General features: G+C 56.0%; 1 protein-coding gene across 1 annotated transcript in view; it reads right to left on the bottom strand.

The window, feature by feature from the left end:
• Positions 1-22,049, bottom strand: part of ADGRA2 (adhesion G protein-coupled receptor A2) — a 33,159-nt gene extending 11,110 nt beyond the window's left edge. The window contains exons 1-2 of the mRNA XM_080796470.1: positions 21,382-22,049; positions 8,635-8,706 (exon numbers count right to left, since the gene is read on the bottom strand). Coding sequence (XP_080652596.1) covers positions 8,635-8,706; positions 21,382-21,644 — 335 coding nt within the window. The 5' untranslated portion in view covers positions 21,645-22,049. The remainder of the gene's footprint in view (positions 1-8,634; positions 8,707-21,381) is intronic.
• Between the last annotated feature and the right edge of the window lie 3,794 nt (positions 22,050-25,843).

The raw sequence follows: 25,843 nt of genomic DNA, 5'->3' as shown, positions 1-25,843 counted from the left end.
CCATCCAACGGGTGAGGAGACACAGCATGAAGATGATGACCGCCTGGAGGCCCACCTGGGTCTCTGACTCCAGGGCAGAACTATAAATCCCCCCCACCCCCACGGTGGCCACTCATTCTTCAGATGAGGAAGGCAAGGCTGGGGACGGGTAGTAAAGCCTTGTTCACCTGCCTTCCCCCCAGGTCTCCCAGGAGCCTGCAGTGCTGAGGGAAGGTGGCAAGGGAAACGCAGTCTCTAGGCTGAGCCACAGCAGGTCCAGACAGAAGGTGGTGCCCCTCCAGGGCTCCAGGGGGCCAAGCCCCCCCACTTCCACACACACCCAGGAAGGAGGTGCAGGAGAGGCCTCAGGCCAGCTTCTATCCCAGCATCCCGGTGCTCAAAGCAACCACATGACCAGATAGCAGCCCTCTTCTCTTTCATCCTCCTCCCCTGCAGGGGTGGTCGCAGTGGGATTGGGGAGGGGGGGGCAGAACCAAAGGGGTGGCTCCTGTCCCTTGGGGACCCACCGGTGTCCACCTGGCCCCAGCTCAAAACCAGGCTGGCAGCTCTCTGGGCCACAGGTTGAGTATTGGCCCACTGGCTCCCCTCCCATCCTCTGCTTTCTGAGCACAGCCACCGGCAACTCACTCACCCACTACTCGAGGTCCACCTGAGTCTCTCCTGAGCCCAACCAACACACTTGCAGCCCCAGAGGGCAGCAGGAAGCCTCACTGCTCAGCCAGCCCGTCTCCCCTCCTGGGACCCTGGGATGGTGGCTGCAGCCTCCTGGCTTGGCTCTGCTCTCCACCCGGGAGCTTAGGAGGCAGAGCGCAGGGGTGGGGGGGTTCCTGAGTAACCAACCTGTTGCAAAGAGCCTGTACAGGAAAGAGGAGATTGACAGATAACTCTGGTCAACCTGTTTTCCAAGGCCCTGCGACCCTCCAGCCCAGGCTGGCGCCCTGGGCACTTGGCTTTGCCTGCTGAAGTCGCAGGGATATCTCTGGATCCTGGGCAGGAGGGGGTTAAGTAGCCACTCCCAGCTCTGGGAGAGGAAATGGGTGTCCAGGACGGGGAGGTGCCATCCCACCAGGAGGCCTGTTTTCGCACAGCCAGTCCCAGCTGGGGACAAAAACACCCTGAGAGAGAGAAATGAAACACCCTCATACCAAGGAGTTGGCCTCCATAACCCTGAGTCCCTTGAAAAGAAGCCACCAGAAGGGGCCAGCTCCCTAGAGAAGGGATGGCTTCCATACCCAGGCTCACTGGTGGTGCACCACCAGCAGGGAAGGTGCAAGAACGACGAACCTCGATGCTCATGTAGCATGGAGACTGGAGATGGACAGGGTTGGTGGGGGGGAGCGCCCGGCCTGCTCTGGATTGCCCCTCCTGCCAGCAGCCCCCTTTCGGTTCCCCACTCTCACAGCACCCCCCTCTGGTGCTGTTCCAGCATGTGCCCCCTGGCCCCGTTGGGGTCTGGCCATTCTCAGGGCTCTGCCTCCCACCCCCACGCGGGGGAGGGCAGAGGGAAACACATTCCTCATTGTGTCACTTCCCTTCATGGGCTGCCAAGGGGCTGAGGCCGCAGCCCCCCGCCCCTTCCCTCTCCGCTAGCTGTGTTTATTCTCATTTCCTCCCCGGCCCCCCTTGAGAACCCCCACCCCGCCTGCCCCACTGATGCTCTGCAGATGGGAGCAAGGCGGCCACTTGGGCCCCAGCCCCTTCCTGCCCTGGATTTCCTGCAGCCCAGAGCCACGCCGGGGCCCTCTGAGAGGGGAGCTGCCACCAAGCGCTGGTATGCCTGCCCCCTTGCCTCCCGCCCACAAAGTGGCTTCAGGGGTGACCCAGGCAGCCCCTCAAGTGCCCAGACGGGCCAGTCCTGGAGTCTTCTCCTGAGGGGTACAGGCCAGGGGCTGCTCACTGGGCTGAGCTCTGAAAGCCTGATGATGGGGTTCTGGTCCCTAAGGTAGGGGGAAGCCTATCTGGGCTAAACCCTCCCTAGCAGCAGGAGGAAATGCTATCCTAGAGCTTGGATTTCTTTTCTTTTCTTTTTTTTTTTTTTTGGACCAGTAAGGTCCCTATAGGTTGGTGCTTCTTGCTATGGACTCTTGTCTCAGAAAAATGCACTCTGCCCAACACTGTGCATGATTTCAAGGGGCCTGTGGAACCCAGGAGATGCACCCCTGCCCTAGATTGTCTAACCTGATCCCTTCACTTTTTTTTTTTTTTTAAGATGTTTAAAAAAATTTTAAGGAAGTTCCATACCCAGTGTGGGGCTCGAACTCACAGTTCCAAGATCAAGAGTTGCACATTCCACTACCTGGGCCATCCAGGTGCCCTAAGATCCCTTCATTTTTTAGGTGAGGTTCTGGGGGTGAATAGATGTCTCAGTGATGTGGACTCTCTCCTCTTCTCCCTGCTCCCACAGAGCCCAGGTCTTGGAAGCTGGGAAAGGTGTGGTGTGTGGACAGAGCGTCCTCTCCCCACCACCCCTCCCCCAACCCAGAGCAGGCTACCCTGACTCAAGGAAGGCCCCTCTCCCAGTATCTAGGACAATGTCGAGGGGAGGGACTCTATGGCAGAAGTCTGGGGTGGGGGGTGGGGGGGTATTCCTGAGAGCAAATCATACCCTCCATCCTTCTTGGGAAAGCTGAGCTCAGGAAGCCGAGTGTAAGATGGAGTGTGTCAGCCTAAGATTAATAAAGTGTCCTTCATAAAGACTGAAAACTTCTGCTCTCTGAAGGACACCATCCAGAAAGTGAAAAGCAACCCAAGGAATGAGAGAAAATGTTTGCAAATCATATATCCGATAAGTGACTCCCATCTAGAATATACAAAGAACTCTTCCAACTCAATAATAAAAGGACAAACCAGCTGAAAAAAAAAATGGGCAAAGGATGTCCATAAACATTTCTTCCAAGAGCAGATACAAATGACCAAACAACGCACGAAAAAATGGTAGACACCATTAGTCATCAGGGAAATGCAAAGTGAAACCACAGTGATATCCCCTCGCAGGCGCTAAGACGGTGATCAGAGAAAAACGGGCCACAGCACAAGTTGATGAGGAGGTGGAAAGACTGGACCCCTTCTCCATTACTGGTGTAAAATGGTGCAGCCGCCATGAAAACCAGTCTGGCAGAGTTACCAAGGGACCCAGCAACTGCGCGCCCAGGGACAAATCCTGGAAAAACGAGGGTACAGGCGCATGAAAACCAGAACAGGAATGGTCGCAGCCCCAACGTGGAAACTTCCCAAATGCCTGTCACCTGATAATGCATTTGTGCTCTATTTGCACAACAGACTTTTATGGAATGAACTGCTGATCTGTGCTATAATCTGGATGGAGCTTGAAACCATTACGCTAAGTGAAAGAAGGCCAGTTATAAAAGATTACATATGATGTGATTCCATTTAGATGAAATGTCCAGGAGAGGCAAATCTATAGAGGCAGAGAGATTAGTGGTTGCTTAGGGCTGAGTAGGAGGGGGAGCAGGGAGTGGCTGCTGCTGATGCCTGGTTGCCTTCCGACATGATGAAAATGTTCTAAAATTAGACGGTGATGGCTGCAGGACTGTGTAAATACAGTTGGAGCCGTCGGAGGGCACGCTCTAAGTGGGTGGACGTTCTGGGATGTTAATTCCATCCCACGAAAGCTGTTAAAGAGTTGAGTTTGCACGCCAGAGCGAGCACGTGTGAGGGTGAGCCCCGTACCACACTTGGACAGGGTGGGCTGGCCCCAAGTCGGCTCCCTCCGGCCCCCCAAGACCTCCCTGCTCGTGGGTTCAGAAACCAAATTATGGGTTTGGAGGCCGCAGAGCAGCTTTTCCTGGGCCCTCCAGGACTTTCCAAGCCGGCCAGACCCCCGCGCAGGTACGGAGGATGTGGGAGAGGATGCGGCTGGAGAAAGGTGAGATGGTCCCATTCCTGGCCGGGCCCCTCTTGTCTCCGATATCATCCAACAGGTACTTATTAGCACATACAGAATGCCAGGCACTGGGGCTACAAGAGCGGACACAAGGTCTGTCCCCAAGCCCACAAGCCTCCCTTCCCAGCTCCCAGCGTCAGCAGCCTCTCTTCTGCATTCTTCCCTAGTGCGAGAGGGGTGGGAAGGGGCGGAGGATGGGGCTGGGCGGCCTTGCTCACGGCCCCGCCCATAGATTAATGGAAACCACCTGGCGGGTGAGAAGCACTCCACCCCCAAAACCCCCCTCCCTTGCCATCATTCCCATGAGCATCTGCTTCTAATGAGTGCCCCAGCACCGCTGCATACCAGCCCCCGGGGCTCATTAATCTCATTAGGCAATGACAAATCATCCCCGGGCTGACCAGGCTCCCCTCACCAGGCCCTCTCCTCCAGGCATGCAAGGGCCTCTGGGGGCTTGTGTCCGCACAGAGCCATTCGCTTGCTGGCATGCCCAGTCTCTCTCCCTTGGCCTCTTCTGGGGGCTGTCTGTTCTGCGGCCCACTTGGTCCCCAGTCTGGGGGATTTCTCTGTGACCGGGGCACCCTCGGAGCCTGGGAAGGTCTTTGGGTGGCCCACTCCCTGTTGAATGTGCGTGGTGGGGGATGTGGGCGGAGATGGCCGCCACCAGATGGGTGGGCCATCGGAGAGTCCTTTTGGGACTCTGAACCCACGGTTCAGCTCCAGGACTGCCCCCTCCCCCTGGAGGCTGAGGGAGCTCTGGGCAAATCCCATGCAACGAGGGGCTGCAATATAACATCTTCCAACTTCAAACTCTTCAGAGAAGGGAAAGGGAGAGGTATTTACTGAAAGCCCACGCCTTCCCCACGACAGCCTGTCTAGGAGTCCCGATTGCCCCCTTTTCCAGGGGAGAAACCGCAGCCTTGGAGAGGCACCCAGAAACAAAATGACACAGGCAGGATTCAATCCCAGGCCTCTTTGACTCTAAAGGGAGTTCTGTGCCCTTCATCGCCCACCCCATCTCCTCCACCCCAGAAGTCTTTCCTCTGGGGGACAGACAGGCTTGTCCATGCCTGGGGCTGGTGGGATATGGAGGGGAGGGCCCAGAGACAGGGTCTCACGCCCATCTGAACAATTCTGTACATGCCATGGGCTGGCCATGAACCTCTTCTCAGCTGGACCCTGTCTCAGGTTTTCTTACCCGTCTGGCTTGGCCGATAGAGCCCCACAAGGTCGGCTCCACTCTCCCCAGCCTCTCTGGAGCACCTGTCCTCCCCTGAGATCATCATAGGCACATTCCTACACGGCGCGCTCTCTCTATCCCCTCCCAGCCTTGAGGCCCCTCCATGCATTAACTGGGACCAGGCTGACCTCCCCCACCACACACACTTAGACTTGACCCATTTTCAAAGACCAGAAGGGCGCTCAGCACAAGGAGGCAATGCCGGCTTTCTCTGTGGTCCGGACCTTCCATTTCAGTCATCAGGCTAGGCCCCAACCCTCCCACGGGACTTGCCGCTCACAGACTGTGGGATGTTAGGCTGCCCTGGACTCAGCTGCCCAAGCCTGGGTGTCTGAGCCTGACAGGACAGAGAGATCAGTGTTTCCTGGCACCAACGGCATGCCAGGCCACAGCGTCTCATTTGTGATGAATAGGCCCACAGTCTCGGGGTCATCTGGTCCACCGGTTCCCAACCCCGGATGAGCATGAGAATCGTCTGCATACCTTGTAAAAAATTCCCAGGCCCCTTCCGACCTGATGAATTAGCATCTCTGGGAGGGGGGCACAGGGTCTCTCCCCATCCCATAGCAGGCCAGTGGTTTTGATGACTAGCTTTATGTGTCCGTTCAGCTGGCGACAGCACCTTGTAACCTAACCAAACACTAATGGAGGCATTATGGTGAAGGAATTTGTAACTGCAGTGGACCTCCACAAGCAGTTGACTTTAAATAAAGGAGATTACCTTACCTTGGAGAACATGCGTGGGCCTCACCCAAACAGGTGAAGGACTTAAGAGCCCCAAACTGAGGTTTCCAGGAGAAGAAATTCTGTCTGGAGACTAAAGCATCATCTCCTGCCTAACTTCCCAGCCTGCTGGCCTGTACTTCTACAGATTTTGGATTTGCCAGCCCCCATAATCACACAAATCCATTTCCTTAAAATAAATTTCTTTATAAAGAACTAATATAAAATAATTTCATTGTGTATTTATATAAAGATTCACACACACACATCTCCTATTGGTTTTCCCTCTTTGGAGAACCCGACTGGTACAGTAGTGATCAACCAGGCTGGAGATCCTGGGCTCCTCCCATCTGCTTCCCTCCAGCTTCTTCCCTCCCTTAGACCTTGGGCTCAATCATCTGTCAATGAGGCCTTTCTTGACCTCCCTACATAGCAAGGAACAGCGGCCTCTGCTGCTCACAGCAGCCTCCCCCTACCGCCATTGCCTTCTCTCCCCCTTACCCTGCTTTGTTTTTCTTTGTAGACTTATCTCCTGATACACATTTATTTGCTATTTTCTGGGTCCCCACGGTGGAGGGTAAGTTCCCTGAGAGCAGGCACTGGGTCTGTTGTGTTCACTCCCAATGACTAGAACAGAGCTCAGCACCCAAAAGGGGCTCGGTAAATATCTCTGGAATGAAGGCCTTGGAGGATCCCTAAAAGAGCGGGGCTCACCCTCAATATTCTGAATTCTCATCTGTCTCCTGCTCTGTGCACCTGCCACAGCACGTGATTCATCCCTTAGTCATTATTCCTTGACCACGCTCTCATTTTTCTCTGATTGCCTCCCAGGCTTTGGAAGCACGTGCTGGACACTGACTCAGGTCCCGCTGCTGGGGAGATTCAGTACGTGGGCACGGGTGGGAAGAAGGAAAGGACCTGCTTTTCTTCTCCATCAGGAAGTTGACCCTCATGAGACTAGAGGAGGAGAAGCGGGGAGACCTGGTGGGTGTTGGATGGATAAAGCGAGAGGGTAAAGCTGGGAAGAGGTCAGTGGGGCCCCAAGAGGCTCAGAGCCATCTTGTTCGTGGTAGTGAGAAAGGACAGCGAGTCTGGGCGGTGACAGGCTCTGGTGGGGCTGGGCAAAGGGGTGGGGGCAGCTACAGTCTGTCATCCTGCAAAGATCCCTGGAGAGAGCGTGTGGCTTCCTGCCACTCAGCCCTCGGAGACCAGGCTTGGCCTGAGTGCAGGAATCAGAGCTCCCACAGGCCTAACCGCTTGTGGGGGATAAAAACCTTCCCGAGCTGCTGGTGGCCGAGGAGACTTTGTAAGAGCAGCTTGGCGGCGGCCCTTTCTCCCCATCCGGACCACCAGCTCTGTGAGCGGCAAGGCAGTTGGACGAGGGACCTGGTCACAGAGCTGGGTGCACACACCACCGTCAACATCCCAACACCCCCTCCCAGCCCAGCACACCCCAGAGCAAAGACAGCACGCTCTTCCTTTCCACCCCAAACACAGGTCTGCCCCTCCGCACTGCCACAAAGCCAGCCGGGCCACTGAGCTCTCCTCCTGGCGCTGGGGAGTGTGTGGACAGGTTTTGCCTTCCCCTGTGAGTGGGCTGTAATGGAGACGACCTCACAAGACTGTTGTCACGGTTGAAGACCCACATTCCATGTCACGGAGAGACTGCCTCCCAGTTACCCTCGAACTGTCCAGCCTTCCCCGCTCAGTGCTGTCCCTCCTTTGGGTTTTGTGGAAACCCCAACCTACTCAGTTCTAGCACACGTGGCATTGACGGTCTCCACTAGACCGTGAGCTCAGGCTCTTTGAGGGCAGTCTTCCACCTTATTTTTCTGTATCCCCCATCACACCACATCCACGCCTGGCAGGCAAAATGGCAGACGGGGGGCAGGAGGCCTGCTGAAAGATTTGGGAACCCTCAGGTGGAGCAGAGGTAGGAGACAGAGGTAGGAGACAGGGCAGGGGAGAAAGCAAGGATCAGGCTCTGGAGGGACAGAGGCCCAGTTCTTCCGCGGAGGAGACAGGACCCAAGGATGGATTCTGGAGCAGGCTAGCCGAACAGGGAACTGGGGGGCTGGTTCAGTCCCCTCCTTCAGCAGGTTAAGTGACTTGCCCTCAACTCAGTCAGGCCCCCAACTCTGGGGAAAAAGCCCCTTCTGGCCAGCAGAGCCCTTGAAGTCCTGAGCCCAGTGCCAGCCCACCTGGGCCCATAGGGATGCAACCCCAAACCGCGGCAGGTGGGGTGGGGGCCCTGTGGATGGGATCCACTTCCCCGACCCTTAGCCCAGGGCACTAGGCCCACGGGGCTTTGTTTGTTGATTTGTTTGGGGGTGGGGTTGGGGAGGAGGAAAGAGGCCTCAGTCACACCCAATCGTCCTCAGCCCTTTATGCTGGGCCCCCAGCTGGAGCAGGGAGGTGGCATCTGGCCAGCTAAGGGGCTCAGCTCTCACAGCTAAGTGCTCATTAAAGAGCGTTAATGAACTTCCCTGAGCCCCATCATTGCCTAGACCAGCGAGGTTTCCCCGTACTTCTCGTACTTCTCGCTGCTGTCACTGGGGAAGGAGCTGGTCCCTCTCTCTGTAGCCTCCACCTGGTGGTCAAGTCCTGGGCAGGGCTCCCGTGGGTCTGACTCTGGGCCTCACTTAGCCAGCAGGTTCTGGGGTTGAGGGGCCCCCCTCGGCACCCAGGGGTCCTCACCCTGCCTGGACTGACTTCCTGCCCATGACCACCGGCCCCCAACTTTGCCCCCCTTTGCCCCAGCACTTACAGCTTCTCCAGCAGGGACAGTCCCAAGAAGGATCCGTTCCGGAGCCCAGTAATCTTATTGTTGCTCAGGAGCCTGAAGGAACAGGGAGAGCACAGGCAGGAGAACACACTGTTACAAGCCAGAAAGTGCGGCTGGAGAGGGGGTACGGTTTCCCCAGTACAAGCATGTTGTTTTCTGTATCAGTGGCGCCCCCTGAGGTTGTGCGAAGCAGGAGCCCCACCCTCCGCTCGCGATTATAGGAAACAGCCAGTGAATGGTTCAGGCAGCCTGGATAGCCCACTGAGCCCCTAACCAGACATTTCCCCTGCCCTGGGTTCCCCCATGGCCTGGATCTGACTTAGGGCTCTGCAGGCAAGCAGGCTGAGCAGGGGTCAAGGTGCAATGCCCCCTTTACACCTTGGACCCACAGGCTTGAGCCACAGCACCCTCCTCCTGCCCTCTGGGGCTCTGCCTTTACCAGGCCTCCAGCCCCATATCCTGAGGAGTGGGAGAATGGCCCGAATTGGGTCTGAGCTCTGGCAGGTAGAACAGGAGGCCGGGTAGGTGGGAGGAGCTGCCCTCCCCTGGCCCCACTCTCTGAGCAGAGGACTTCACAGAAGGGTGCTCTTCCCAGCCCTCAAAGGCCCCGGCTCAGAGGGACTGAGCACCCTTGCCTCCCCAAGCCTGTCTGTGGCCTTGACAGAAAACTGAGAGAGCCCCGGGGCCTGGTGGAGGAGGCCCAGGCCTCAGCCTTTGCCTCTGCCCACTCAGAGGTTCTGTTTATTTATTTGTATTTAGAGGGGGAGGAAAGAGGCCCCAAGCTACTGACTAAACCCACTCTGCCCACCCACTTAGCCTTTCCCTGCCAGACTCCCTCCCTGGGAGAAGGAAGTTCCATACCAGCCAAAGGGCTCATCCTTTGAGTTAATTGCTTATTAAAAACACTTTAATGAGCCTCCCAGCCCAAACTCTTGCCTGCTCTGGGCCGAGACAAAGGGTTTCACTTCTTTGCTCTTATTGGTGGACATGGGAAGGTCAGAGGTACAGGTCTGGAAACTTCTCTCGACTGGGCAGCCTCTGGGATGCACAGTAAAGGAAGTGAGGAGTGGGGACAAGGCATGTGAGCAGCTCTGTCCCCAAGCTTACTGGTGAATTCGAGGTGAATGTATCAAGACAGGCGATGAGAGGACCCCAGACATCTGACATTCCAACCAGTCCATCTTCAAGAGGCTCTTGGAGAACATACAATAGCCAGGATGGAGGCAAGAGTGGAAGGGGGGCTTCCTCCCTTCTCTGCTTTCCAGACAGACCCCTCCTACCTATCTGGTCCCCACCTAACTGTCCCTCCAACACTGACACTTCCTAGTAGCACCTGAAGTGTGATTGTGTGAAGGGGATGTGGGGGCGATGCTGGGTTTCCAAATGGCACGTTCTCTCTCTCTCTCTCTCACACACTCACACACAATCTTGACATTTCCAAAAGTTCATCACAGTTGTCATTATATGAGTCATTAGAACTCACATGGCCCCCTTTATTCCCATTTTACGGATTAGGAGAATTTTAATTGGCATTATCCACGGTGGTAAATCCTAAATAATCATGTCAGTTCTCAGGGCCTCTAATGGTCTCATTCAGGCCCTGAGGGGGGTGGCGGCGAGACTGTGGTGGCCCCGTCAGTGGGGACAGGCTCCTGACAGTGTGACTTTTCAATCAAAGCCCGCCTCACCTCAGCTCTGCTTTAGCTCCTTCATATACCCCCAGAGTTTGAGGCTCAGAGGTGGCATTAAATGTCAAAGGGGGTGAAAGGACCCCTCAGTATTTTTTTTTAAAGATTTTATTTATTTGACAGAGAGAGAGAGATCACAAGTAGACAGAGAGGCAGGCGGGGGGGGGGGGAAGCAGGCTCCCTGCTGAGCAGAGAGCCTGATTCGGGGCTCGATCCCAGGACCCTGGGATCATGACCTGAGCCGAAGGCAGAGGCGTAACCCAATGAGCCACCCAGGCGCCCCTGGACCCCTCAGTATTTTGAGTAACATCAGAGAGGAGTCCTGAAGAGTCAGGAAGAAAGGTGGAGAAAGGGCATGTGTTTCAACCTTCCCCATGCCCCGGTCCCAAGGGTCTCTCCCAGGGACTGTCCCCTTCTTGGTTTGTGGGGATGAGGCTGGGGGAACAGGGGAGGGAGAAGGTATGGAAGGAGAGAGGGAGAGGGCTGCCAGATGATCACAGCACACACGCGCGTGCACACACACACACACACACACACCACACACACGCACACACAACACACACACGCACACACAACACACACACGCATGCATGGAGGAGGAAGCCAGAGAATATTACTTCTCAAATCTGATTACACACCTGTTAAAGGGAGGCAAAAAGTATCTTATTTCCTGAGAATATGTCTGAGGATTCTAGTGTGAGAAACACTGACTTAAGAAATGAAAATCTTACACTAGGAAAATACCTTCTAATAAATAATCATCTCAAAATTACCTGCAGAAGATTTTTGTTTAAAGATCATTGAATGGAGGGGTGCCTGGGTGGCTCAGTGAGTTAAGTGTTGGCCTTTGGCTCAGGTCATGATCCAGGGGTCCTGGAATGGAGACTTGCATCGAGCTCCTTGCTCAGTGGGGGGTCTGCTGCTTCCACTCCCTCCACCCTTCCCCCCCCACATGCCTGTGCTCTCTCTCTCTCATGCTGTCTCCCTCTCTCAAATAAATAAATAAAATCTTTAATTTAAAAAAGAAAGATCATTGAATTGAAAACAGAAAATTTTTAAAAATCCTCCAAAACCCAAGCCCCTGAGATTAAAACCTGGGATCCTAACTTGAGAATCCTGTCCAGACAGGTCTAGAAGAGGTGTTGGGGTACACCCCACATTCTTCAGACTCTTCAGCCTTTAACCCTCGAACACCTTTTGCATACCCCCAAATTCTTTAACCCAGAGCTGGTCAGTGGAAGTACGATGATGTGAGGTGAGTATATAATTTCAAATGTCTTAGTAGCCATATTTTTTAAAGTTAAAAAATTAATTCTACTCATGTATTTTAGTTAACCCAATGTATTGAAGTTCTAATTTCAATATGTAATCAATATGCGAAATGATTAATGACAGTTTCCTTTCCCTTTTTTTCAGTACAGAACCATTGGAATCTGTGTGTGTTCTACTGTTCCAGCACATCTCAGTTCAGACCAGCCATGTGACAGGTGCTCAGGAGCCCCATGTGGCTAGTGGCTTAACCCTCACCTAGATGCCTTGTGGCCCCTGGCTCCCCAGGAGGAAGTCTGGGTTGCTTGTGGGATAGGAGGCAATCAGGGTAGGGTGTGTGTGTGTGTGTGTGTGTGTGTGTGAGAGTGAGAGAGAGAGAGCGAGCGCGCACACGCAGAGCACAGGGTTGGGGCCCAGCTCCTGATGGCAGGTGAAGATTAGCCTTTTGCCCAGAACAAGGAACAACTCATCTCTTGGTGTCCTATCCCCCTCTGGCAGCACCCCCTCTCCCCCACCAAGGTAGCCACTTTTGTGCTGGGGATGAGTAAGGCGTCAGCTGCAGCCCACGTTTCTAGCTTGACTAACCCTGTGCAAACCCCAGCCCAGCAAGTCTGGAAAGGAGATACTTCTCTGTGGCAGAGAAAAAGTCCTCGATCCCCAACTCTCTCTAAGCCACTTGCAAAAGCAGGGACACCAGGCAAATATCCGTTCATCCTTCTCCAGTAGCCCCCCTTCTTCCACATTTCCAACTCCTGGACAAACTTCAGGCAGATATCTCTATGCTCCCAGCCTTCCAAAACCCAGAATTGGATCTTTTGGCCTTTACAATGTAGATGGGGCTGAGGAAATTTTTGCTTGAGACCCAGACTGTTCAGAGAATGGCTTCAATTGTGCCAATGGGTTCCCCCGGTTCAGCTCTGGGAGCTGCCCCTTGTGGGTCCCGGGGTGGGGAGGGCAATGATTTGGGGCAGGAAGTGCTTGGGTCTGGCGTTGTTTGGGGTAGGTAGGAAGCTGGCAGTTACTGGGAGTACAGGAGAACACACACAGGGCCTTGTCCAATGGGAAGAAAAATGTTCCCACCATGCTAGACTGTCACATGGGACAGAAGCTGGCAGGGTGGCCTCAACCATGGGGCGGGAAGGAGGGAGCCTTGGCCTCATGGTCCTGTCCAGCTTCGCAGACATAGTGCCAGCTTGGCCCCCTCCGAACTGCCTTGCCACCCCTACCGGACAGCTGCTTCCTCAGTCGGCACCAACCCCTCGCCCTGCAACAGCACAGGGAGCCTGCCAGGTGGATTTCCTTCCCAACCACGCCAGCCTCTCAGACCTCTGGCTCCCCCAGCCCGGCTTCTCCAGCTTTCTTCCCTCCCTCCCTGCCTACCATTCCAACATCATCAGATTTTCACAGGGAGGGGGGCAGTTCCCTGGAGTCCCCTGTTCTCTAACCCTTGAGTCTGAAATCTGGCCAAGGAGAGGGGGCACACTGAGTCCATTCCAGAACTCTCTCCCAGCTAGGGTCCTATTTTAGGGAAGAGAAGCAAGCAAGCGGAGTGACCACTAATGAGGCTGGAGGCCAAGGGAGCGAGTGGCTGGCGTCTACAGAGAGGCCCTGTGGCCTCTGGGCAGCCACAGGAACTCACCAGATCCCAGCCCCACATCAGAGATGACCCTGCACGGATCATGTGGGCACTACTCCGTGGGACATGGGGCCAACGCATGCCCGAACCAAACTGTTCTCTCGAGTGCTGGAAGACTCCTGAGTGTCACGCCCCACCTCCGCCCCCAACACACACATTCTGCTGTAACACACACAGATCCAAGGACCTCATGCCTGGACACTTGGGGATGCAGCTTCTGCAGGGAATCTGAGCCTGGAGTTCAGGGCATCGCCAGTGCCCTGTGGGCTCAGGAGGACCTGTCTCTAACATCTGTTGCTGGCACCTTAGCGGTGTCTTAGGGAGACCATGAGTGAGGGGGTCTCAGGCCCACAGCCATTCTGAACCAGCCCGTGAAAGTGGACTCCTAGCCCTTCCTACAGGCGTAATGCCCAAGGCCTCTGAGCATTTCCAGGGCCCACAAACATGTCTGAAACCTACAAAAATCATCAGTGCTTATGAAATATGAATGCTGTATAACTGCGATGAACACTTAAGTAAATAACAACCAAATGTCCAACTATGTCAATGAGCAAGACCTGTTTCACTTCATGAAGGAGGTGGGTGCATCCCTGTGTGCTTGATATGACAGTAAGGGTCTCCAAAAAGGAAACTGCCTCTACCACAGACCCCGCCCTGACGCACAGCCTCGGGCTAAAGGCTGCCCTCCTGTGGCTTCCCTTCCTTTCCAGTCCCCAGGGGACTTAACTGGTGGAGAGGACACACAGTGCTCCCGAACTTCCTCATCATCCCTTCCCTTGGTTGGAAGCCTGTCCGCGCAGCCCTGAATACCTGTATTGATGGAGACCCAGGTAGGACCTTCCTTCCCCATGCTATGGGGGTTGTGTCTGGATATGGCCTCTGACCTCAGCCTTGAAGCTGAACTGTCCAGGCAGGGCCTGAGGTTAAGGTCAGGAAAGAAAATAGTCTTGGAATGGCTCCTATGCATGGAGCCTTCTTGTCTTCTTTTTTCTAACCTACGCTCTCTACAAGGGCACCCCAGCTTGGTTGTGAGGAGGCAGAACCAAGAAATCTGGGCTGAGATGGGGAGGACTAATCTGAGGGAGTCTGCAGCCTGAGAAGAGGGGCTCGGGGTATTGGTGGTGTGTGGTTGGTGTGCCTTGCTGGAGATCTGGGGCCCCAGCACACTAGCTTGAGTGCATGGGATCAAGTCTGCTGTGATAATTCATGCCTAGGTACTCATTCAATCTTCAAGTCTGCACTAACGCCTATTGTGTGCTCGGCCCTGTGCAACACAATGGTACTACAGACATCAGTGAGACGTGGGGTCTACAATCCTCCATTCATGGAAGGTGGAGGGACATGTGTCAGACCGGATGGAATGTTTGTGTGTATATGTGTCCACTGGATTCAAGGAAGTTGGGAAGTTACTCCCAATTCGCCCTAAGTGCTTCTCCAAACATTGCCTAAAATCTCAGGCCAGGCGGAGCCACAATTTTGGGTGAAGAAAGTGGATTTCTTTTCAAATCCAAATAAACCTGAAAGGATCAATTTGTTATCAGGTTTTTTGTTTTTGTTTTTGAGAGAGAGAGAGAGAGATATCACGAGCAGGGGAGAAGGGCAGAGAGAAAAGTAGATGCTTAACGGAGCCACCCAGGTGCCCTGTTATTAGTCTTTTACACTCAAGTATAAATTAGTCCTTTAATCTTTCTACCACAGAATTCTCCCTTGGGAGCCCTGAGGCCCTGATCCTGTCCTGCTTTATGAGCCTGTATCCAGTCTCCACGATGAGACTGTATGGCCCCTGAGGTCAGACACCAGCTCCCTCACCTCCTGGCACTGGTGCAGCGGAACAAAGGGACCAGGGACCAGTATCTGGAGGCACAGAGCTCCAGGCAAGGTGGAGGTGGTCCAGGACAGGGCTCATGCTGAACCCTGGCTTTCTCAAGTCATAGAGCAGTTTCCTCCTCCCTCCACTCCCCGGCCCCTACTCTGTCCCCCCTGCTCTGCCCACCCCCCACCCCCACCCCACCCCCTGCCTGGTCAGTCTTGGCAGAGCTCAGTCCTGACAGCTTGCCTCCACAGTACAGCCCTCCTGAAACTTCCCCTGCCCCCTGGGGGGTGTGGTCCTGAAGTCGTGCGTGGTGCAAGAGAGGGAGAGAAACACCAGGACGATCTTTAGAGACCACCTGCCCTGGGTCCCTCTGATTCTGAATACTCTGTGCCGACATTTTGTCAGCGGTCCCCTAAATACACAAGTGTTTATTAGGTTATCTGCCCCTTTTCCCTGGCTCATGTGTCCATATGGAGGAAGTAGATCACTATCTCCCCTGCTCTGTCCCCAGGGATGAGGTCATCATGGGAAGAGGCTGACCCAGGACCAAGAGCCGTGGGGTCTGGCTAGTTGATGTGTGATCTTGGGCAGGTCAGTCCCTCTCTGGAGGTTTCTTCTCAGTAAAAGAAGGGTCTGGACTGAAGACTCCCACTCCCTATATTTGATGGCTTTTCCCATCCTGGATACCAGGTCGACTGGAGCCTGAAGTCTAAAGTTTCTGCCTCACCACACAGCAGGCAGAGAGCCCTAGGTGGGTGGGTTGGGGGGGGGTGGGCTCTCAGACTTTCCCTTCCCTTTCCAGCTGGGAGATGTCTGGCCCCTCAAGTTCAGGCTGGAACTCCTTCCTCAGTCCTCTCTCCGCCCGTTCCCTGCTCCTCGGTGACAGATTGGTTCCCCTGCCCCTCACCTGCTCCCATCCATCTTGCACACCCCTCTGTTCCCCTATCCCATCTTCCCTCCCCACTCCCAGGGCTAGGAAGCTGGGTCCTGGGAGGTTGCCCGAGTTAGCTACACTCCACAGTTTCTCTGCTCCCCCACCCCCATTACCCAGTCCTAAAAGCAAAGGAATGTTCTGGAGTTTGGGAAGGATGGGGGCCCGCCAGAGGAGGGAGGAAGGGGAGGAGGCAGCTTTGTCCTGTCAGTGTCTGAGCTCTAAATAGAACAGAGCGCTGGGCTGGGGGAATGAAAATAAACAGCCCCTCCAAGCCGCCCCTTCCGAGTTACCGGACTTTCCTTCTAGTTCCTCAGCCCAGTGCCATTTCCCTCTCCTCTTCTCCCCTACTGTCCTGGTGGGGTGTGGGGGCAGGGATCTCTATCTCAGGGTCACAAAGGAGTGAGGAGTACTGGTCCAGGCTGTGTGGCACTGGGGAACTCATCTCCCCTCTCTGGGGTCTGGTGAGGAGAGCCCGCCGAATGGACGGTCATGGATCAGCTCCGAGGTGGCTGGAGCTTCTTCAGGAAAGCATTCTCATCCCAACGATTTCTCCCGTGGCATAAGCTTGGAAACTCTCTCCCTTTAAAAACATGACCCCCAATTTAAGGGTCAATTTATGGTCAGGTTCAAATTACACCGGTTTGCCTCTGCCTTTGGGGGAAATTCTCAGACTTCCCCCCCCCCCAGGGCTAGGGATTACCCACCACCCCCTCCCCCTACCAAGGAAGGTAATCCATGGGATAGTTGGTGGGAGTCGGTGGGAAGGGACCTCCTTGGGGATCAGAAGTGGTTGGGTTCATGCACATGTTCTGAATAATTCAGGCCAAATTACCCATTTTGGGTCCTGGAACCACTGGGATGCTGAATTATAGGGGTTGTCTTTGGAGTTCAGTGTGGTGGCCTCTCCAGTCTCTTTGGCGCAATGAGGACTCAACCAGTAAACCCCACAGGACTCCGGTCTCTGCCCAGTGCTTCCCCTGAGATGGGACCACGGACCCTGACATCCTGCACATGAGGGAGCCCAAAGGGTCCCCATGAGCTCCGGGAAGCTGGCTGCTGCCAGCTTCTCCTGCACATAGTCGCGAAGTCCGAGGGGAACCTGGATTTTTTCTGGGCTCCTCGTTCAGGCAGGCGGGGTGAGGAGTCCCCACTGGGCGTGCTGCAGCTGAGCCCCTGCCTCAGGAGGGTAAGGTGGTGTGCTGGAGTCTCCCAGCTGCCTCCCACCTTCCGTCCCCAGCCTCTTCCCTCTTTTCTTTCCTTCTTTCGCTCTGCTCTCTCCCCCTCCCCCTCCTCTCCCGCACAAAAGCTCTCTGTACACAGCCACTTCCTCTGGCTGCTGTCTCTGAGCCCAGACCTTATGAGAACCATATGGGGGAAAGAGGGTGGAAGAGAAGGGGGTGGGGAAGCTGGCAAGGACCCGCCCCTCCAGCCAGCATCTTTCTACTCCCCTCAGGCTGTGTGCAAGGCAGTTGGCACACTTTGCCCCCATCTCCCCTAACTGGATCCTGGCAGCTGGGGTGAGGGGCACTGAGGGGAGGAACCAGTCCAGAGGGAGATCTGTGTACAAGAACCAGTTTCTTGAGGCTGGAGCAAGCACAAGGGCTGTGAAAGGGCCTCGCCTTCGCCCCATGCTGTCTCTAGAGACCCTCAAACCCCAGCGAAAGGATCTGGCCACCACTAGCTGCATCTGAATGGCAAACGCCCCTTCTCCCCTGTGTGGGCTGCTGGTGTGGTGGGCAGCACCTGCCCCAGAAAGGGGAGGCGAGGTGGACAAGGGTTTGTGGGTTCTGGGAGAATCCGGAACGACCTGTACCTTGCCTGCCTTTTCCCCACCCAGCCTGAGAATGTTCCCAGGTCAAAAGGGCCTCGGTTCTGCTGGGAAGGAACTGGGTTTTTTAAAAAGTGGCTTTGTGTCCCTTGGGTCCCAAGTCCAGCCAGGTGAACAGCAAGTCCCTCACCCAAGAGGAGTGTAAGAGAACCCAACCAGCTGCTCCAGGCGTCATCTAGGGTCAGGACACCAGGCCCTCCCCTCCTGGCCTCAGTTTGCTCAGCCCTAAGACCCAGAGGCAGGGGCTGGATTTGCTGATCTTTGAGGGCCTTTTCAGTGCAGCTGGTCTAGGAATTTACGACCCTGGCTGGGATCCTCTGAGGGATTGCTCGGATGTCCCAGAAGGTCCTTGTAGGAGATTTCCTTTTGGAGTTACCTGTTATCTATCAGTCCTTTCCTAGAATTCCTTATTATCCCCCTCCCTCTTCCTCTCACTCTCAGAGCAGAGAAGCAGAAGGGGAGCCCCATCAGCTGCTGTCCAGGGGTGGGTGGGGGGTTCACAGGGGTCTTCATCTCCCTCTCATACCCAGGCTCTCCCCGAAATTCACCATCTCCCATGAGACCTTTCCCCTTGGGGGAGAGTCAGAAAGTCCCCTGCTCTGGACAGGAGCATTGGTGTCCACAGCCACCCTGCAGACCAAGCTGAGGGGTGGGACAGATGGATCAGGAAGGGAGCCAAGAGTTCTGCTTTCCTGGAAAACTGCGAATGAAAATCCATTAGAAGGGGAAAAAGCAAAGGGTGGGGAGAGGGGGCACAAAGTCTACAAAAACAGAAGGCAGAAGTTAGGATAACAGGGTGGAAGGGTTTTCAGTGCAGTAAACGGGACTAGCCACGGAATTGCCCCAGAACTGCCTGGAAGCTTCCTCTGAGCAGAGGCAGGAGGCTCCTTGCAGACAGGCACCTTTTCTAGCACTTTCTTGGCCTGAAGAGTCCCAGCACTGGCGCCTACCAGGCTTTCCAAGGTGGAGTCCTAGGTCCCCTGAGGACCCAAGTGAGCAGGGTGGGGTGTGAAGGGGACTGGGACTGGGTGGCCCATTCCGGAGGAAAAAGGGGCAGGAGGAAGGAGATAAAGCCAGGGGTGCGAAAATTGATCTGTGAAAGTCCTGTTGTTTCTACCAGGTGACAGACAAAAAGATGGCAGGGGAAATCCGTGTAGAAACACAGAGAGTAAGGAGGAGGAGTTTGGGGTGGTGTGGAGAAGGTTCTCAAGCTCCTGGCCTCCTGTTTTGCTGCCAGGCTGAAGTCCCTTCCCAGCACTTCTCTTCCCTCTTCCCTCAAGAGACATGCTGGGTAGGGATGGGTACGCTGGAGGGGCTGAGCCCTGGGGAGAGAACCCCTGCCCAGCCATCAGGGTCAGGTTTAGGTGGCACCTGGAGGGAGCCTAAGAAATATGTCTGTGGCTGGGATTCAGCCATACTCCAGGCTGAGGGGCCAGCGGGCTCTGCGAAGCTTCTAGGGCCCTCCTTAACGTTGCTTATCGTGGGAATGCCCAGCTAGGCTGCAGGGGCATGGGGGGAGGGGGCTGTTGGCTGTTCCTTTGGAAGGTATCTTAAGCCAGCTAGGTGAGTGGCCTGGGACAAAGAAGGGGCCCTTCCTCTGGGAGCAGTTTGGGTTGGGAAGGTGATCTAGCATTCGTGTTTGCTGACACCCTGTCACAGTATATTCTCACCAAGCGTTGGCTCTGCTCACTCCTTGGAGTGGCGTCGATGAGAATTAGCTATGGCTGGAAAGCATTAGTTACCAAATCATTCTAAGATGTACTGCAAAACCACCTTTTAATGTTTTCCCCCTCTTTTCTGCCTTCAGTATGTGTGGATTCCTTAATCCCAACAAGCAGACACACAGAGAGATGGTGTTCCACATATGTGTGTGAGTACAACCACAAGGTCGAGTAGACACACGCGCACACACACACACATACACACACACCCCTCTCTTGAACCGAGTTATCATGTCCCAGCAGGGGCTCACAGAGACACAGGCCCAACCATTCCACACAGCAAGCATATTTCTCCTCCAGATCTGAGTGGGCTGGGGAATGCACGGGCCTGTCTGGACCCTTCAACACCAGTGGACAATCAAAGAGACCAGGATTGAGCAGCCCTAGCTGCCTTCCCAGGCCACCGCCATATCCCAGAGCTGCTGCTGGGACGTGGGAGAGAGCAGACACATTGCCTCCACCCCCCCTAATGCACACACATACACTCAGCGTGCCTGCGCGCGCGCGCGCGCGCGCACACACACACACACACACACACCCCAGCTGGGGAACATGCAGGCCAGGCCGCCAACGTCAGAGGCTGACCAGTCGTGTCCTGTCAGGAAGCCGGCAGCCTCTGAACTCACCCAACCAGAGGCATGACTGTATTGTTCTGGACACAATCAGAATAGACTGTGAGCCAGCCCCAAGTCTGGGCAAGGGGCGGTGGGGAAACGCTTGCCACCGGGGTCAGGAAGACAGGAAAGGGGAAGCGCTCGCAGGTTGGGTCCGGGACAGGAAAGGCACGGGCCGCTCGGGCCAGACCCTCCACTCCGCGGCGTGCGTGGAGCTGGGAGCACGTGGTCAGAGCAGGAAATCGCCGCGTCGGGCTGGGGTCTCGGAGTCTCCTGCGGTGGCGGGGGCTTCAGTCCTCCATCGGGGAGGCTTGGGGTGGGGTCGGGGTGCGGCGCCACGGGGCCGCGCTCGCAGGCAGCCGAGTGAGGGCTCAGTAAGGGCCCTGGCTGAGAAAGGAAACGGGATGACGGAAGGAGGCCGGGAGGCAGCTGCCTCCCCCTCAGCCGGGTTTCTTGGGAGCGAAGAAGTCAATCGATTAACAGCCAAAGCTGGTGTTATACCCAGAGGAGGCAAAGAAGAGGGCGGGTTGCGGGACCAGGCTTACAGCTCACTTCACAGACGCGCGCGGAGGGAGAGGGGCTCGTGTCGAACCGTGACGCCGGGGTCTCATTCAGGCCAGAAGCGCCGCAATCCCAAAGATTTTCCGACAACCCCAGCCCGCACCCGCCTTATGGAGACCGGCTGGAAGTGGGGCTGGCAGGCTCGGGGTGGGGGTGGGGGCGGATGGGGTGCCCTCCTCCGCCCCGGGAGGAGCCAAGCCCGCGGGGTGAACCCGGGAGACTCCTCCAGTCCAGCCAAGGACGCGTCGGCGGAGGTAACGACCGCAGCCACCTTTGAGGCCGCGGGCGTCGATCTTTCCTGAGCCTTCCCCCAGCCCACCCACTCAGGTCCCCGAAGTCTGCAACACTAGCGCAGGCTGGAAAGTCAAGGGGCGTGGGCGTCCCGCCGGCGCGCATTCCCTTCACCTGTGCAGGTGAGTGGGCGCCCGCGGTGCCTCTCTCTCGGGCGCAGCCGGTCCCCGAAGCCCCCTCCTCCCTCCACACCCCTGAAGACCTAACGCTCCCCGCACTTATCCAGCCTCCCTTCTCGGCGCCTGGACTCCGGCCTGTCCCCGAGTCTCTGAAGTGGCAGCAACGTCCCGGTCCCCGTCCTCCGCCCCTCCCGTCCTGTCTCCGTTCGCCCCCTCGTCGGGGCTCGGGCCCGCAGGCCAAGTGGGGGTACTCACAGGGTGACGGTGCCGTTAGGCAGAAGGCTGGGCTCGGGAGGCTCCGGGAGGTCCCCGCCGCCGCACACCACTCTCCTGCGCGCCGGGTTGGGGGCGCCGCCGCTCAGCCCCTTGGGCCGCTCCCCCGAGCATTTGCAGCTGCGAATGGGGACGGGGCAGCCGGGCGCACCCCGGGTCTCAGGCGCCAGGAGCAGTAGCCACGGCAGCAGCGGCAACAGCAGGCGCGCTGGCGCCCCCCGCATCCTGCGTCCCGCGGCGCCCATCAGCCCATTGCCCCGCGGGGACCCACAGCTCTAGGGCCCGTCTGTGCGCCGGCCAGAGGGACCTGGGCTTGCGGGAGGCGTGCTCAGCGGGGGCCCGGGGCTTCCGAGGGCGGGGCGGGGGGCCCTGGGCGGAGGCAAGCCCCGGGGTCCCCGCCGCCGCGCCCCGGGGGCATGTCCGGCGAGCGCCCCGGCGGCGAGGACGCGGGCGCGGCTGTCAGCGCGGCGCGGGCGGCCCCCGGCGGCGCGGCCCGAGTCTCTGTGCTGTGCTCCCGGGCCGCCCGAGGCCGGGTCCCTCCGCGTCGCCCGCTCGCTCCGCGCTGACCTGGAACCTGGTGGATCGCGCCGGGCTCCTGCTGCTGCCGCCACCGCCGCCGCCGCTCCGTGCCATGGATGGAGGCAGCTCGGCTCGGCGCCGCTCCCGCCGCCGCCAGCCCCCGCCCGCCCTCCCGAGAGGGCGCCCTCCCCTCGCCAGCTCGCCCGTCCGCAAGGCCCTAGCGCCTTCCGCTACGCAGCCAGGCAGCTGCCCTCCTCCGAGCGAGAGCCGGCCCGGAGGCTTAAGGCCCCGCGCGTCCCCGAACTCGCCCTGAGCCTAGACTCCTTCTCCCTCCCGCGCCGCCCCCCCTTCCTCGGGCCGGGACTCTTCCTCTCCACAACCCATCTCAGCCCTCAAAGCCAACCACTACCACTTTCCACAAAACTCTCCCTCGCTCTTGCTCATTCAGCCTGCACCCCCATGTTCTGGGTCCTTCATTGACCTGCGGGTTTGGTCAGAGATGGCTGGTGCTCCCCGTCTGGGGTTGGGATTGACCTTTGTTCACCGCCCAGGCGTTGCTGACACTCGGCTTCCCTTGGCCCCTGACCTGATGGGCCCCTCTGTAAGCTTGCTCTCCCTCCCACAGCCCTGCTCCAGCCACTGCAGGATACAACCCAGAGACTTAGGAAGGCGCAGACCCTCATCTGCTGCCAGTGACCTCGCCCAGCGGGGGGTGCATGTCCCTCGGCCACGGAGGGGTCAAAGGCCAAGGCAACAGGCTAGATCTGGCCTCCTACCTTTTTCATATCCCTGTGTGTGTGTGTGTGTGTGTGTGTGTGTGTGTTTAGGAAGCAGTGGGAATGAGGGAAATGGGAAGAAAAGCAGGGATCTGGGCCAGGGTATGGAAAGAGCACTGCCTGTGAGTCAGGAGGGCTGCATTCTAGATGGCCCTATTTGACTTTGGATACAGCCTCTAATGTCTTGGAGTATCTAATCTCTGGGGTCAACATGGGGCTCTGTGTGCCTAATTTATGAATGTCAGTTGTGGTAGTTAGAGGAGTGAGTGGAAGATAGGGGGCACTCAGTTTCCAGAAGCAGAGGGATGGTGGCTTTGGGAAGTATCTGATCTTGGCAAAGGGGCGTGGGAATGAAAGTTGCCCGAGGATCCTAGATGGACTGTGATGCAAGCTGGGAATGGGGCTGGGGACAGAGGGAAAAAGAAGTGTGACCTAGTATGTCTGCTTCCTCAGTTTCCCCACAAACTCTGCCTTTTCTGACCTTAATAGACCCTTCGCTGCTGAGGGACAGGCTGCCTGGGTTGGAGGATCCCTGCGCAGAACTCCTATTCCTCATGGTTCACTGTATCGCCAAAGAAGATCACTAACTGCCACCTCCTTTCTGTAGTCTTGGCCCTGCCAGTGTGTGTGGCACCTTTTCCAGGACCATGGCCTTTTGGTCCAATCTCCCACCTCCCTTTGCAGGGAAGCGCCTTCTCTCCCTGTCAGAGGCAGACACTGGGCCCAGACACTGGCTTCTTCACTTTCCCTCTCTGGCTCCACCAGTCTCTCCAGGCTGCAGGCTCTGGTTCCTGCAACTTCCAAAGATAAATAAATAGTGATTGCAAATAGAGTAAGAGAGAAGGGGAATGGACTCCCCAGCAGGAGCGCTCCAAGGCGGCAGGCAGGCTGAGACTGCATTCCTTTGGAAGGGTCGAGATGGAGGCACGGCCACAGGCAGGGTCTGCCATTCAATTCTTCTGCTCCTGGACAAGGGAAACTTCTCAGAGAGGAGGAAGAGAGGCCTCTGGCCTAGGTCACACAGCTTTTTTTGTCAATTCTTTTTGCTAAATGAAGACACTCGAAAGTCTGGAAAGGAATTGCCCTGGGACACGCACTCTGAGCTGTACAGAGGCCAAAGGGCATTTAACGAGGCAAAACTTCCCCACGGGTAGGAAGGAGGTGCTGGCTGGAAACATTGTCCTGGTGTCCCTGGGGGGCTCAGTTGGTTAAGCGTCTGCCTTCGGCTTGGGTCATGGTCTCAGGGTCTTGGGATTGAGCCCCTTGTTGGGCTCTGCAAGGGCTCCCTGCTCAGTGGGGAGCCTACTTCTTCTCCCTCTTCCCCGCCCCCTGCTTGTGCTGCGCGTGCGCCCTCTCTCTCTCTCTCTCTGTCAAATAAATAAATAAAAATCATAAAAAAAAAAAAGAATAAAATGCTGTCCTGTCCTGTATGTCATCACGTTTGGCTTCTCTACCCACCCAGAGAAGTGAATGCAGCGGGAGTTACTTTCCCATTTTATGAGTGTGGATGAGGAAACTGAGTCATGAACAGTGAAGAGCCAGGGGGATTTACCTTTCATTTGCTTTTCAAGAGCTCTTTTCTCTGAGCCACTCAAAGCTTTTCCTACAGGAAGCTCCCTGGCTTATCTGTCCTCAGAGGCTCAGGGTGGGAAAGATGAGTGGCCTACAGGAACGTCCTTTTTTTTTTTTTTGGAAGTTTGTTTGCCTCAGAAGGAGAACTCATACTTAGTCCCAATCTCAAGAAATCTGGCTTGGGAGTTTGGCCAATTAAATACTCCCTGATCGTGTGATAAGCTCTTTAATCGTGTAGGGATAAGGTGCCATGATAATAGAGAAGAGGCTTAATTGGTCCTATTGAAGCAAGAGAGAGGGGGCTTACGAAAAGTTTAGTCCCATATAGGGCAGAAGAGTAACCCAGCTGACTCTACTAAACCATCATTATTTCCTTAAGTATCTGGGGGCTCACGTCCGCTCTGCCTCTCTCAAAAGAAGTTTGCCTTTGCTAGGTTCTAGCTGCTTAGCCAACCTCTCTCTGCCCCCAGCTGCAATGCTGATCCAGTCCTCTTTCTCAAGGAGGAGCTGGGGCTTCTTACCCCATTGGTAGACTAGCCTCTCCATTAGGAGCAGCTGAGAGTGGAAGGCGGGGGTAAAGGTCAGTGCCCCCTCTCTCCGAGCCTGGAGCAGACCAGAGCTACCGCAGGAGGACATGCACAGGAGAGCTAACAGCCACTGAGTGGTTTTTATGTGCCAGCCATTTGTCGACCACCTTTTACAAGAATTCACTCATTGAGTCCTTCCAACAGGTTGAGGATGACTGTTTTAGCCGACAGGGAATGGAGGCGTGAAGATGCCCCTCAGTAGTCTAAGGTTCAAGCTAGATAGTAATAAAGCCAGGATTTGAACCCAGGCACTCTGCGCTCCAGAGTCCAAATTTTTAACCACGATGCTCTGTGATTTGTAGATGGGCTCTCAGCAACGCCCCCCAAAGTTTACTTCTCCTTGAGGTTTTCTCATTTTGATTCCTTGGCCCTTCTGGGCAGAACCTCTATAGATGTCCACTCACAAACCATAGCTGGTAGTAGAACCAGGACTCCCTCCCCTAGTCTAGCAGGATCAAGGGTGCCAGAAACTTTCCAAAGGATCCTCGCTGCTCAGCTAGAAGGAATGAAGGAGTGATTAAAGACGAACCGGCAGGAGCTAGCATGTCCCAGCCCCACGTGCTACTCTCTCCCGGCAGCTGTCTGGGGGCCCCATCCTGGATGTTCACCTTTGAATTCTAGGTTTTCTTTTCTTTTCTTTTTCTTTTTCCTTTCTTTTCTTTTTTTTTTTTTTTTAAGATTTAATTTATTTGACAGAGAGAGACACAGCAAGAGAGGGAACAGAAGCAGGGGGAGTGGGTGAGGGAGAAGCAGTCTTCCCGCTGAGCAGGGAACCCGATGTGGGGTTCTATCCCAGGACCCTAGGATCACGACCTGAGCCGAAGGCAGATGCCTAGCAACTGAGTCACCAGGCGTCCCATCTTTTTTTTTTTTTTTTTTTAAGATTTTATTTATTTATTTGAGGTAAAGAGTGAGTGAGAGAGAGCACAAGCGAGGGGAGGGGCAGCGGAAGAGGGAGAAGCAGACTCCCCACTGAGCAGGGAGCCCAAA

Source organism: Martes martes (assembly GCF_963455335.1).
Source record: "Martes martes genome assembly, chromosome: 2".
Taxonomy (NCBI): domain Eukaryota; kingdom Metazoa; phylum Chordata; class Mammalia; order Carnivora; family Mustelidae; genus Martes; species Martes martes.
The sequence above is the reverse complement of the archived record's forward strand: the minus strand, read 5'-3'. Positions and strand labels throughout refer to the sequence as shown.